Source organism: Austrofundulus limnaeus, unplaced genomic scaffold (assembly GCF_001266775.1).
Source record: "Austrofundulus limnaeus strain Quisiro unplaced genomic scaffold, Austrofundulus_limnaeus-1.0 Scaffold20, whole genome shotgun sequence".
NCBI classification, from domain to species: Eukaryota; Metazoa; Chordata; class Actinopteri; order Cyprinodontiformes; family Rivulidae; genus Austrofundulus; species Austrofundulus limnaeus.
The window spans coordinates 1,241,257-1,254,828 of NW_013952422.1; the positions used below are offsets into that span (position 1 = coordinate 1,241,257).

At 40.4% G+C, this 13,572-nt stretch overlaps 2 protein-coding genes across 3 annotated transcripts; both read left to right on the forward strand.

Annotated features, from left to right (window-relative positions):
• The first annotated feature begins 4,731 nt into the window (after positions 1-4,731).
• On the forward strand, positions 4,732-7,741 carry selplg (selectin P ligand). The gene is made up of 2 exons (XM_014003753.1): positions 4,732-4,850; positions 5,206-7,741. The coding sequence occupies exon 2, from the start codon at positions 5,224-5,226 to the stop codon at positions 6,667-6,669; it is 1,446 nt and encodes a 481-aa protein (XP_013859207.1). The 5' UTR covers positions 4,732-4,850; positions 5,206-5,223; the 3' UTR covers positions 6,670-7,741.
• A 780-nt stretch (positions 7,742-8,521) lies between these two features.
• tmem119b (transmembrane protein 119b) lies at positions 8,522-11,511 on the forward strand. 2 transcript variants are annotated; one of them, XM_014003755.1, is made up of 3 exons: positions 8,522-8,745; positions 9,114-9,230; positions 10,402-11,511. In XM_014003755.1, exon 3 carries the CDS (start codon positions 10,418-10,420, stop codon positions 11,246-11,248), a length of 831 nt encoding a protein of 276 aa, XP_013859209.1. In that variant the 5' UTR covers positions 8,522-8,745; positions 9,114-9,230; positions 10,402-10,417; the 3' UTR covers positions 11,249-11,511. The 2 variants fall into 2 exon arrangements, with proteins under 2 accessions (XP_013859209.1, XP_013859208.1); XM_014003754.1 differs by lacking the exon at positions 9,114-9,230 and having other exon boundaries at positions 8,525-8,745.
• Positions 11,512-13,572: the final 2,061 nt, after the last annotated feature.

The following is a 13,572-nucleotide window of genomic DNA, read 5'->3' on the forward strand; positions in this document are numbered from 1 at the left end:
CCACTCCATTGTAGCTTTGGCTTTATGTTTAGGGTCGTTGTCCTGCTGGAAGGTGAACCTCCGCCCCAGTCTCAAATCTTTTGCTGACTCCAACAGGTTTTCTTCCAAGATTGCCCTGTATTTGGCTCCATCCATCTTCCCATCAACTTTGACCAACTTCCCGGTCCCTGCTGAAGAGAAGCACCCCCAGAGCATGATGCTGCCACCACCATATTTGACAGTGGGGATGGTGTTTTCAGAGTGATGTGCAGTGTTCTTTCTCCGCCACACATAGCGTTTTGCATTGTGGCCAAAAAGTTCAATTTTGGTCTCGTCTGACCAAAGCACCTTCTTCCACATGTTTGCTGTGTCCTCAACATGGCTTCTGGCGAACTGCAAACGGGACTTCTTATGGTTTTCTTTTAACAATGGCTTTCTCCTTGCCACTCTTCCATAAAGACCACATTTGTGTAGTGCACGACTAATTGTTGTCCTGTGGACAGTTTCCCCCACCTGAGCTGTGGCTCTCTGCATTTCATCCAGAGTCACCATGGGCCTCTTGGCTGCCTCTCTGATCAGTGATCTCCTTGTTCGGCCTGTAAGTTTAGGTGGACGGCCTTGTCTTGGCAGGTTTACTGTGGTGCCATACTCTTTCCATTTCCAGATGATGGATTGAACAGTGCTCCGTGAGATGTTCAAAGCTTGGGAAATCTTTTTATAACCTAAGCCTGCTTTAAACTTCTCCAAAACCATATTCCTAACCTGTCTGGTGTGTTCTTTGGACTTCATGATGCTGTTTGCTCCCCAATATTCTCTTAACCAACATCTGAGGCCGTCACGGAGCAGCTGTATTTGTACTGAGATTAGATTACACACAGGTGGACCCTTTTGAGTCATTAGCAGTCATCAGGCAACTTCTGAATACAATTGGTTGCACTCAGGAAAAAGGGGGCTGAATACTTTTGCACGTCGCACTTTTCAGTTTTTTATTTGTAAAAAATGTTTTGATTCATGTAAAATTTTGCTTCCACTTCACAATTGTATACCACTTTGTGTTGGTCTTTCACATTAAATTCCAGTGAAATATATTTATGTTTGTGGTTGTAATGTGACAAAATATGGAAAAGTTCAAGGGGTATGAATACTTTTGCAAACCACTGTATGTGCAGTTTATACTTACGGCTGACAAACTGTAGCATCAGTATTTCCATCGTTCTTATTGTGTTGCCAAATATGGATTGTGTGCCGTTTTAAGCACTACTTTACATTTGTTTCCCCCCCTGCTCCACTCTGTTGTACATTCCAATCACAACTTGGTAGAACAATGTTAGTCAAGCTGGATTCTTTTATTTTTTATTTCAAACAGTAGCTGTTGAATTTTTTTCCCTCCCACCAGTTTGCTCATCGTTCAGAATGCGGAAGAAGTCGTCCTCAGACGTTTTGTCCCGGGCCTAAAATGGACCAGTTTGGGTTTAATTTGACCATAAAATCTGGGTGGGAAGGGTTACATCTTTCTGGTGTAAATGTTGTGAAAATGTAGTGGTGCCTCTTGCCTCTTTAGTTCCGAGTCAAACTAAAGTTATCCCCTTCGGTGCGTATTGGTGTTGGGAAGGGACCACTGTCAGCTTGTGTTCTGCTGAACCCATGACAAACAGTTCTGTGCACATAATAAAGATTTTACACATGAAAACAATTTTTTAATCTTGTTTTGTCCGTGTGTGTTTGTTTGTGTGAGAGTGTGCATGCTTTGCTATTGTGCAGACATATTTTGACATTAAACCACCCTTGTGAGGACATTTTGCCTGGTCCACACAAGGGAAAGACTATTTTTAGGTAATGGTTAGGTTTAGGACTAATGTGTGAACTGAGTTTAAGGTGAGGGATCAGGGTTAGGTTGTAGAATTTGTGTAAACATTTCCTCATTTTCACTTCCGCCAGCTGATTTGAAAGGTCACATCAAAGAAACTGAACAACTTCTTAAAGCTCATTTAGTGTAATTTTACATTTCAGAACAATAAATAGTTTATATGACACACAGTAAAATGTTTAGTTTATATGTTCAATACTTTACATTTTATCTCCATTACTGCTGCAAAGATCCAAAATACAGTCATGAAAAAAAAAAGTTTTGTCTTTAAATTCTGGGGTTTTATGCGTAATAAAAATGATGTGGTCTTTACCGGGTTTTAAAGTTATTCAGCCGAAACTTGGAAAACAGCAGATTCCATTTTGTTTAAAAATATAATCTTGGTGGCTTGCAAAGATTTAAGAGGGACTCAGAACATGCTATTACCCATCATTAAAGGTCCTTTCAAACAGGGTCAGACTCAGACCGTGCAATGCTCAGAGAAAAAGCAAAAGAAAATCTCTACAGGCATCGATGAGCAGCTTTAAGGTGAAAGATCGAACCACCAGAACAATTAGAGAAAAGGTTTGTTTGGAAGAGTTGGCAGAAGAAGCCCTCTTCTCTTTAAAAACAACAAAGTATGTTTTTAAAAAAAATTAATAATCTTTAGATTTGGTGTGGAAAGCAACAGAGAACCAACTTTAATAATCTTTACTATTCTTTTTTATTTTAAAGTCAACTGGATTTTTAGTGAGAGTTTTTTAAATCTTTTTTTTTTACATTTTTGCTGGATTCTAATCAAAAGTATCTTTAAGATACAACAAATAAAAAAGGTTGTTAATTGAGAGTAAGACTTAAAAAATGAATGTTAATGATTCATTTTTAATATATGTAATCTTTTTTCATTATCTATTAGGTTATGTATTTGTAAATGATATGTTTTTTTAGAAAACGTTATTTTCTATAAGAATAATTTGTGATAAAATATTTCTTGGATCAAGTTATGAATTTTGCCCCCCATGTGTAACTGAATTTGACACCCATGCTGTAAATAAAGTCAAATAATTAAAATAAATACGTTAACATTAAACAGTGTTAATTTGTATACTGTATGGTTTGCTTAAACATGAAAAAGTGGCACAATCGTAAACAGATTCTGACTTTAAATGTCACTTTAAATAAGAATCAAATCAAAAAATTTGTTGGCTGAGAAAGTTTTTGAATTCCACCTTTTACGCTCAAAGAAAAGAAAATGTTACGATTACAGCATTACATTTATATTTCTAATGTTTTCTTTTTGAACATTGAATTCTAGTGAACAGCTAAACACACACAAACACACGTTTGTTCTTCTATCTTCATGGGAATATATTGACTTTCATTCATTTACTGGTCATTTCTATCGCATAATCCTGACCCCTCACCCCAGGGGTGCCCAAACATTTTCCCTGAGAGGGCCAAAACGAACATCAGTCTGAGGCCTGTGGGTCAAATGTAATAATTTAATACATGAAATGCAAATACTTCTTAAGTAAAGTTGTTTTATTTTTTATAATTAAACTAGCAGCTACTGCAGTGGCCCACATTTTTTTGTTTGTTTTTTTGCTCATGGACGTGGAAAAAATCTGAAGTATGCTCTGGCAGCAAAGGCTCATGGGACTTTTCATAAATTAAAATTTTAGTATTTGTGATATTATAAAGTGTGCAAATTAAGATGTGTGCTCAATTCTAATCTAAATATCTCTTGTAATTACTTGTATTTTATGATTAATCTTAATATAATGCAAAGATCAGTTCCTTATATAGTTGGACCAGTGGTTGGAATGACTAAGTGGAAATAAAGTGCTTCTGTACAACTGCTGGTGGGCCAAGTCAAATGGCTTGGTGGGCCCATTTTGGCCCACGGGCCCCAATTTGGGCAGCTCTGCCTCACGCTAAACTTAACCCAGACTCAATTTTCACCTTATTCCTAAACCTAACTCATGACCCACAAACAGTATTTCCCTCAATGCGGACCGAGCTTTTGTCCCCATTAAGAACAGTGGGTCCTTACCAGCCTGTGTGTACCAGGAAAATGGTCAAAAATTGTCCCCACCAGGTAGAAAAAAACATGCACACACACACACATACAACCCACAGTTCACAAGACATAAATAAAACAAATTAAATTAGTCAATTACAAAACAACAAAAACAATCTTTAACTCAAATTTAATATATCCTCTATATAAACTCTAACCTGTTCTGTGCCCCTCAGCATGCTAATCTTAAAAACAAAAACAAACTGGGTGCTGTAGATTAGTGACTCGAATGTTCTTTAAAAACCACATCATGTCCGTATGAGTCACAGGAAGTGACAGTTAGGATTTCCACACAACACGTCTCTTCCACAGAGCAACACTATGAGCCACTTCGTTATCCCCTCTTAATCTCAATGTGGACCTTTATGACTGCTCACTGGAAATTTATCGCACATTAAAAGTCTAATAAACTGTGTTTTGATCCTTGATCACTGTGGTTCCTTTTTTTGCTGCCATTTAGGTGTTTTATCCACACGACACGCAGCTTTAAATCTCTCGCAGCAGCGTGATTGAGAAGTATCTGAGCGTTTAAACAGAACTGAGCACTTCCTGATGATTTGAATAAAGCTGGACATGCAAAGAACCCTCGACAAAAACGAATCAGAGCTCTCCTCTGCTTTTACACCAGCCAGGTAAAACAAATAACTCTCATTCCTAAATACAGAGAGACGTTTTAAGGTGTATTCAAAGCTTTCAGCTGCCAGCATTGGGCTGTGTGATTCAAAAGGGAAGTGTCTCTGTATCTGAGTGATCTGAAAATGTCATATACGTCATGTTTTTTTGTCTCAAAAGTGTGAACATTTCCTGTTTCTGGTGTGAGCCGAGCAACAGACATCATGTCAGTGCCATGAGGATCTTCTTCCAGAGAGGCTGAAATGAGCTGAATTCTTATTTCTATTATTGGTTTCAACCTCAGATATATCTCTACGCTTCATCAGCAGTAAGGTAGGTCGATGACAGGTGTCTGAAAAATACTTTTCAAGAAAACTTTAAAGTTTTAGCTTTGCTTGAATGTTAGTTTATGTAACTTGACACATTATTTCATACTTCAGTGTCAAGTTTTAGCCTAAGTTACAATAACATTTAGGATGTGAAACAAAAACTCTTAGTTTTCATACATTTTAGGAGATAAGTGGGGTTTTATCTCGTAAAAATGAAACAGAGGGTGAGGTGAGGCACGATTGTTTCATAAGATGGCACTAGTAGACATATGTTCTTCCCCTGTATGTTATTAGAAGCCGTCTGTGCAACATTTCGTGCAACAACCTGAAAGTAAACTTCATTATTTTCCTCATTTCAGATCCTTTGCTCAGCAAAGATGCGCCACGGCAAGATGTACGTGCCTTTGCTGTTGTGTGTTCAGTTTGCTATGGTTTCTATGACCACTTCCATACCAGAAAACAAAAACACAAACTTCACCATTGAGGGGAACGACACAACCAGGCAGCCAACCACGGCTCATGCAAACGTGTTGCAGTCTGCAGTCTGGACTCCAGAGCACAGACTTGAAGACGTTCGCACCACTGCACCAGCAGAAAGGGCCGTGCAACCCATTGTGGCAAACAACACGGGAGAACCGACAACGGTCAGCTCCAAAACTAGCAGCCCAGACGGCAGCAGAGGTGGTTCGGTTGTCGTCACGGCTGTTGCAGCAGGTACCAGCAGCTCTGGACTTCCTGCCTCCACAGAAGGGCCAACGACTAAACCAGAAGCTCCTGCTGGAACCACATCCAGAGGCGCAGCACAACCTTCCACTGCTGTGTCCAGGGCTACAACTGAAACGCCACCTTCAACTTCAGTATCCATTGAGGTGAAAACATCTAGAGGTGAACCTTCAACTGCTGCAACCACCACTTTGACTGAAACGCAACCCTCAACTGTGGTGACGACGGCTACAGACGAAGTCCGACCTTCCTTTTCAACGACCACAGCTACAAGTGGAGCACAATCTCTCAACCACACAACGGCAGACTCGTTAAATCCCACAGATCATCTCCATCAAACATCAACCTCCAGTTTCACCAATGAAACTGCTACAGCATCATCTACTGTTTTGGTAACTGTGGCTGTTTCTTCCCTAGAACCCACAGCCATCACTGGAAATACATCGGAGTCACTTTCCACCACCTCTTTGAATAATCAGACGGTTTCAACCTTCAATCAGAACCTCAGTCACCCCGCAGAGTCCAGTCCAACCTCAAAGACGAGCAAGACGGCCTCTACCACAAGTCCGCTCAACTCCACCACTGGACCCTCTGAGACAGCGAGTCCAGCTACAACCAGCCCTCCCAGCTCCACCACTGGGAACTCTACCAGTATTGCGGGAATCCTGATTCCTCGAAAACCTACGAGGTTGCCATTTGCAACAACCAGATCGATTCCAACTGCAACGATCCTCCCCTGCGAGCCATCCAAGGACGCCCCCACCAGTCAGATCCAGCCCTGCTCCACCCGAGGCGTGGCGACCCAGTGCCTCATCATCATCGCCTCTCTGGCAGCCGTGGCCACCATCTTCGCGATCTCCACCATCGTCCTCTGCGTCAAGCTGTCTGCGAGGAATTACAAAGTGAGGAAGCCTCAGCAGTCGACCGAGATGATGTGCATCTCTGCTCTGCTGCCCGAGAAGACCTACACCTACACGAGACAACGCAACCCAGTCTCCAACGGAGTCCTGGTGTTCCCTGCGGGGGGAGACAGCGACGAGGAAGGGGGAGATAATCTCACTCTCAGCAGCTTCCTCCCAGACAACGATCGCTACGTTTAGACGGATTCAGAACCTTGGTTTATCCTGAGACCGAACTGATCCGCCGTGTGTCAGCGGTGTGGAAACTGTTGCTTTGATGCTGATAGCTTTGCTTCACTGCACACACACACGCATACACACAAACACTGTTTCAAGCATCAATAACCGTATCTGGCATTTGATGAAGAGGATGTGATCTCTGGGTAAAAAGTCTAAGTTTTGCATAACTTGACACCAGGATACACAGAGTGATCAAAGCTGCTTTATCTCTCCTTTGAGACATCCGGAGCAGAAACCACGTTTTATGTTTTTGCCAAAAATAAGAGAAAGGCTTGCTTTGTCAAAAGTTTTCTGTTCTTCACAGAGACTGTTGAGTTCTCTACAGACTGAAGACTTAATGTAAATACTGGATTTATGATAGACATGCATCGTTCACTGTGTTTTATTCTCGACTTTTTCTTGCACTTTTTTAAGTGTACATTTTTATCACGAAAACTGAACCAAAGTCTGGAGATGGCTGGTAAATTTGGCACTGAGGAGCCCTGCACAAAGGGATGCTTTTATTTTGGAGATCTAGCCAAATCTACTTACAGCCTTAGTTTCCTAAAACGTTCTATTTGTTTGAAACGTGTACATAAATTTTGCACTTCTTCTTCCTGTTTGACTAATTTACTCCATCTTAGCCGGTACGTGTTTAAATTATTTTAGTACTTTTGAACTGGTCAGATGTCAAACTCCGGTCCTCGAGGGCCACCATCCTCCATGTGTTCCTTTTATTCTCCGCTCCAACACATCTGATCGGCATGAATGGATAATTAACAGGCTTCTGTAAAACTTGAAGAGGTAATTCAGTCACCGAATCGGGTGTGTGTTTGAGCAGAGAAACAAAGAAAACATGCAGGATAGCAGCTCCCGAGGACCAGAGTTTGACATCAGTCCTGTAAATATTTTACATGGTTAACAAAGAGTTTAATGCCTTCATGTTTACAGAAAATTGCTGAAAGACAACTTTGTTTTTTTAAGTGTTTTGGTAGCATCTCCTCATGGGTGTCTAAATGGTTGACAGCCATAATAAAAGCGGATACTCTCTGAACTCAGTTCCCCTTTTTTTAATAAAACGCTTCAAAGCGAACGTCTATCCTACTCTAGACTGGATCTTATATTCACTTCCCCTCTGATACAAAACAAAACAGTTCTCTGAATGCACATGAGGCTCACGGAGATGTTTATATATATATATATATATATTTTTTTTTTGAGCAGATCTGAAACAGTCAGCAGTAACTATCAACAGAGCTGAGACAAATGTAAACCTCAGGGATGCCAGACGTCATCTCCTGCTCTTCCTGACCAAATAAAGCTGCAGTCTCGTCTTCCAGCTCATCCATAACAAACACGCCGGAGGAAAAATGCCTTCACTCATGCAGAGTCACAGTCTCATCCTGAAACGTAAACACTCTGTGTGGACTTATCTCTGGATAAATAACACCTCATTGTATGGAAAAGTCTCCTTCCCCCACTTTTTTTTTTCTGTCTAGTCTCACAGGAAACACTAACCTTTTCCTGCAGCAGGTCACTTATACAAACTGCTCTTTGACTCTTTTTTTAACCCCAGGAGGTTTAGTTCATTGTTAGTCACATGCATATACAAAGTACTATGATGCTGCCAATAAGAGGATTGATCCCATGTGAGAGGATTTTTTTTACATTTTTAAAAGTTTACATTTGATGTTTCAGAGGCCTGCTGCACACAGGAAGAGACAGGAGGTCCCTGCCCCCACAGCACTTTATAAACTCATACCTAACAAGAACAATCTGTGTGTGCAGCCCAGAGAGCCCCAGACACTGTTGGGAGAAAAGGAGGGGGAGGAGGAGAACAGTCAGTGGAGAGAGAGAAAGAGAGAGAGGCAGAAGGAGGGATTTTACTTTTAATGACATCTCTGTTGCACTGTGCAAACCTCCACACTGAAATCTGAAACTGCAGAGGTGCTGCAGCCCCTCCAACCGTCACACACACTCTCTCTGCACGGCTCGTCTGGTTCCGGCCTCCCTCCATCTGCGAGGATTTCTACTGAGGTGCTTCTTTTACAGTGAATGGTGAGTAAAGTGTGCATTTTTTCTTTTCATCAAATGTACTTAAATACGCGTGAAGCATCACAATACCCTACGCGAGTTAAAGTGAGGCACTGCGGTGCCTGTAAAGTGGGATTCAAACTTTAAAAAGTAACATTTTAGAGAGAAAAAAGATCTGAATCATCTGTAGACACAATAAATAAATAAATTAATTAATTAATTAATTAATAAGCAAGCTGATTTATTTTTCTTTGCAAAATAAAGGCAAAAAATCTAACATTTCAAAACTTTTTTTCCCTTTGTGTTCATTTGGAGAGCCTTTTGTGAACATGATTTTGTGCCTGTTTATTTGGTTTGGGGATTTAAAAAAAAATCCCATTCTTTTTTTCCAGCTGGGAGCTGAGTTTCATGTGGTGGCCAGCTTGCACAGATGCAGCAGAACAGGGATTAAAAGTGTGGGAGCTGTCTGAGCTGAGGTTCAAGCCAATAAATACAGCTGGCTTTAAAGGGTTAGTTCACGCAATTCTTTGCGAAGAAACACCTATTCAGTCTCAAATCGTGCCCATTTAATTCATTTTGTTTGCTTCTTTTTAAAAGCTTTTATGAAAGAAATTTTTTATCTATTTTTAAAATAAAGTTTAACAAAGAACATGTGCAGTTCAGATAAAAGCAGTGTAACAGTAAAGACTGACTGAACCGTCACTTTTATATCCAGCACCAATGTGTTAATCTGATGCACAAATGCTAAATTCTTTCCAAAAATAAAGTCACAATTATAGATTTTTACTTTTACCTCGTGTTGTATTTCACTTTTAATTTTGAAGAATGACTAAAAATGATGTAAATCCTGAAAATTTGTGTACATATTTTGTTAAAACAAAGTTCATTACTTCTCAATACACACTTTAAATTAAATATTTTGGTACTAGGAATTATTTTTGCTGAGACCTGGTTGTTATTTTCAAAATAAACTCATTTTAGATTTTAATGCTAACAGTGCATTTTTAGAAAAGACTGAACAGGGACGAGAATAGAAAGTACAAAGTATGAAATTCTGGTTGGAAAGTGGAAAAATAAAAAGGAAATCAAAAACCTTTAGTCTGGAGTTATTAAAAAAAGAGAATCCACAAATAAAAAAGAGAAGCAACTGATCACAAGCTGCATAAACTAACTAAAAATTATGTCAAAAAGGGAATTTCATATTATCTAAATGATTTTAATGAAAAACTGAAATAACGCTACACAGATTTATATAATTCATAAATTTAACTATGCCATGCAATAAGAACAGATCCTAGTTTCAGACAATTTCATTTCATTTGTACTAGAGTTGAAATGATTTGCAAACAATTTTAGATTTTTTTTATTACATTTTATACCAACTTTTAGGGTTGTACGTTCGTGCAGTGAGGAAGATTTTATGTATTTTTGGTTTCAATTGGTATAAAATACAACTTTATCGGTTTACGAGGCTAAAATCAAAGTAATCCAATATGAAACTGATGACAAAATAACAGTTTTGTTTCGGACTTAACGCTGTTTTTGTCGTGTTCTTAGGAGCTGGTGGAAAATCCAAACCCGATTTAACCATGTTCAGAAGAACAGACGCTCTTTGACTCAAACATGCAGCAGCATCTGTTACCAGATGGAGTTTATGTTCAGTGTTTTGTGTTTTTTCAGATCCTGAGAGGAAACCATGGGCCCAGCAGGCCTTCATCCCTTCGGTCTGTGTTTGGTGTTTCACATCAGCAGAAGCTTGGCCACGCCTCTTTCTTCCTACGGTTCTCTGGAGGGAAGCACAGATGAGGAAGAGTTTAGCTCCGTGGCTATCTCTGTGTCCACTGCAGTCGTCCCCACTAAGCACCGAACCACACCAGCTGACCCATCACAAGCAGAAACAGGCTTCCCCAAAGAGCTTGTGAGCTACCTGGAGGAAAACCTGCTCCTCATCCTGGTTGGAACCACTCTCAGCTTTCTGTTTCTCCTCATCACCTGTGGGGCCTTTATACTGAGCCGCAAGCGCAAAGTGAACTCCTACTACCCGTCCTCGTTCCCGTCGAAGATGTACGTGGACCGCCTGGACAAAACCGGCGGTGCTAAACCCTTTAACGAGGTGCAAGAAAAAGCTGCTCCTGAGCAGGAGTGTGAGCCGCTGGACTCTCACCGGCAGCTCCAGGCGGAGATCCTGAGAGCTGCCAGCAGCCTGCGCACGCCGAACAAAAAGACAGCGGAGAGCAGTGAGCCCCGTCCGAAAGCAGCAGACCACAGGTCCGAGGACAGCTCCAAACCAGACGGCAGCATCGTGGATCAGCAGCTGCCAAGTCTGCCTGAGGAGGAGCAGGAGGAGGCCCCTGACAGCAGAGCGGCCGGAGCAAGAAGCGCAACACTGGATCCTGCAGAGCAGCCGTTTGGGAAGGAGGACTTGAGGGAGGCTTCGACGGGCCGGGGTCTGCGGCCGTCCTCTCTGCACATTCACAACGACACGGCTACACTTCAGCTCATCGCAGGGGAGAAAACAGCCTTCTGAACACTGGTGGAGCACAGGTTGAAGCAAAAACTAAGACAGACAAGTGTTTGATTTGATCCAATGCAAAAGAGGCTGGAAGGACAACATATTTCTACATTTTATAACCATTTAAACACCTAAAATTATAATTTTATACGACTTAGTGCTCATAAAAGACCTCTAAAATGTGTCATCTAAATCAAAGAGGGCTTAAAGTGCCTGTGACATCAAATTTTTTATAATAAATATGAATGTATTTTTTGGAAAGATAACATATTGTAAAAAAGGGATTTAAAGAAACAGGAAGTGATGTCAAAGGGTAATGTCTGAATGTGAACAGAGCGTTGCTAAAATGGCTAACAGCACAGACTGTAGAGAAGAATCTGATGTTTCTTTAGATTATTTTAATCGCTATCATAGAGAGATGAGAAATATAATAATGTTCCAGTAAACAAAAACCAGGGAGTTTTCTTTCTCAAAGAGTTCCCCTTTGATGTCACTTCCTGTTTTACTTGAGCTGAGCAAAATTCAAAAGAAAATATGCCAATTTTGTGACATAATGGGTCAAATCACGTGTATTATGCCAAGTTTCTTAAATGTAAATATATTTTCTTTGACTTTTTGTATTTCATGGATATGCATGTCACAGGCACTAACGTTTACTGCAGTGTTTCCCAACCCAGTTCCTCAAGGCACACTGACCTGCATTCCAGTTCCCCTGCTTTAAACACACCTGATTCAGACGACTGCAGTTCAACAAAATCTGCTGACACTGGTCTATTGTTTATTTTATCCATGTGTAAATGTTTCAGCAGTTTTTTAATGGCAGTGCTTTACCTGTGTAAGCTGTGTAAAAAGGCATATTGTGTACAAAAAGTATGAATATAATCACAGCAGTTCAGGTGATCACTCTCACTGTCCTGCCATTGAATAACAATCTGCATTTTAATTTCTTTGGTTTATTTTTGGTGAAATTAAGCCAAATTTTAAAAGTTTAAGTCTTGTTTAGTTTTTTTCCTCTTCCAACATTGCTATCTTTGATGTGCCCACCGTGGCTTCTTCTGTGGTTTACAGACCAGCACCTCCTTCAGTAGTAAACAACGCCACCGCAGACAATAGAAGCGATTCTGCCCCCGACAGTTCTGAATTTACGTGGTTAAATAATACAAATATTCTGTGTCGACTCATTTTTATAATCGTCATGATGATTTTGAATAATCGATGAAGCATTAATTGAGTTGCAGCTGTGGTTTGCAAATAAAATATATTTTTAGAGTGTTTGAGGGGAAAAGATGAACTCAAAACATAATTTTTCACAATATTTTTATTGCAGGCCTTCAATAAAGCATTTTGTAAATCACATCTTAACTCCCCCGGCCACCACCTTTTGTTTTCAGTCAGTGTTTTTTGTGTCACACACAAAAAAACAACCCTTATTAAACTTGTCAAAATAAGCCACTCTTCCAGAATAAAATCCACACATAAAAACGGGATCTCAAAAAAAAAATAAGGCTCAGCTTTGTACCACCAGCCCAAACGGTGCGTAAATTGTGCGTTTACGTGACAGGCTAAATACAGTATACACAGTTAAGACTAATACAGAAAGCCTGGTGTATCAACTGCTACTGAGGGATGACAACAGTGCATTAGTCATATTACTGCTGAAAAGTGAAACAGAGAGGATGGAGGGCGTCTACTTCTCTTTGTGGCAACAGGAAGCGGGCCACGTCCAGCTCGAGGTGTTTGGTTTAACTGCTGCTGGCTCTGACCGCCTCCTGCTGGTTGTTGTGCTGCTTGAGACGATAGTCTGCAAGAGCCGCCTTGATGGCGTCCTCAGCGAGCACTGCGGCAGCAACACAAACAGGGAGTTAACTGTGCAGGAAGCAGTTTAAACAGTGAACAGGAGAAAAGTGATCTTACTCGAGCAGTGCAGCTTCACGGGTGGGAGACTCAGCTCTTTGGCGATGTCGGTGTTCTTTATCTCCAAAGCTTCATCCACCTGAAAAAAGAAGAAACTTCAGTAAAACCAGAAGTTTTTTTTCTAATTAGAAATGAAGAGAAAACTTAATAAAATACTCTCAACTAAAGCTGCACGATATATCGCTTAAGCATCACCACTGTAGTGTACGTCACACTCGGGTCTGCGATGAAGAAGGTAAATTAAATCAATGTGTTATCTAAGGACTAAACCACTAAACCATAAGCATGTTATAGCTTTTATTCTGAAGGGTTGTTTTCACCAGCCGGGGCTTTGTGTCAAAAAAGCTAAAATTTTCATTTTGTTATAAAACTTCAACATTGTCAACGTTTTTTTTTTTTTTTTTTTTTTTGCCCTCAGGACCCCT